This window comes from Apaloderma vittatum, unplaced genomic scaffold, assembly GCF_000703405.1.
Source record: "Apaloderma vittatum isolate BGI_N311 unplaced genomic scaffold, ASM70340v1 scaffold9992, whole genome shotgun sequence".
NCBI lineage: Eukaryota > Metazoa > Chordata > Aves > Trogoniformes > Trogonidae > Apaloderma > Apaloderma vittatum.
In genome coordinates, this window is record NW_009705263.1 from 36,164 (window position 1) to 37,174 (window position 1,011).

Consider the following 1,011-nt stretch of genomic DNA (forward strand, 5'->3'; position numbering starts at 1 on the left):
TTATTCCCTAAGGGGTTCACATAGTTAAGAAGTAAAAGGAACCGTACTGCTTGGGAGAGTGATTTTAAAAGCATAGGGCAGTCTTGGAAAGCTTCAGCTTTTCACTCGTTTTACCTGTTAAAAGAAAAGTATAGTTAAATTGATAAATAAGAGAGCACAGATCTATACAGAGCTAAGAAAGAAACAAAGAGCTCAGAAAGTCCAAAAGAAATTACTAGCTTTTGCTAAAATCAAATGTTCAATATAACTGCTGCACATATAATACTAATACGAGTTTAAAAACCTAATTGAAATGGAATGCAGCTTCTGCGCTCCTGGCAAGACCACAGAAACAGAGTTACTTGCAACAGAAATAAATCTAACTTAGTATCTTTCTCTGACCACATTCAAGATACCATTTGAGGCACCTTGTGAGTTCAAGCACTTGATTTTTCAGCAAGTTCACAAGACAAAATGCTCAAAGGACACTAATGTTCAGTTGCCTGTGGGCAGCTGTCCTAAATTAAGCTTTATCTTTCTCGGTCCCAAGCACATGAATTTCTTCTGAGAGGAGTCAGTTCCCTCTGGCAGCACTTCTTGTCACAGTCAAACGCCTCCGAGATACAGGAGTGGGATTGGTTAAAACAAAGACTAAAACATTCAGAGGGAACCTCTCCTTGCTGATAAAGCACTTCACCTAAGATATTCTCCAAGGTGTTTGCAAAGAAAGTAAATACTTCAACTCTAAAACAACAAGGGAAGGTATTTACTCAAGGTTAATAAGCAAACCAAGGGGAGAAGCAGGTATTCAGACTAGGTGACTGGAGTGCCACTGCAGTGCTTTGTCTCTCAGTGACTCTTCAGGTGAAACTTATTTAAGTACAAGCTGGCAGGAGTACCAGCACGCTACTTACACCTCTTCACTTGACAGCTCGGATCCATGTCTGGTATTTCTCTGGAAGTGCAGCGCTCATTACTGTGGTATACACGGTGTTACTGGCAGGGGGAGAGGGAAATAGGGTGAGACATTAT

The 1,011-nt window shown here is 40.7% G+C and overlaps 1 protein-coding gene across 1 annotated transcript in view; it reads right to left on the reverse strand.

The window, feature by feature from the left end:
* Positions 1-878: 878 nt before the first annotated feature.
* The window catches only part of NAAA (N-acylethanolamine acid amidase), an 8,672-nt gene continuing 8,539 nt past the window's right edge, over positions 879-1,011 (reverse strand). The window contains exon 9 of the mRNA XM_009865323.1: positions 879-975. Coding sequence (XP_009863625.1) covers positions 900-975 — 76 coding nt within the window. The 3' untranslated portion in view covers positions 879-899. The remainder of the gene's footprint in view (positions 976-1,011) is intronic.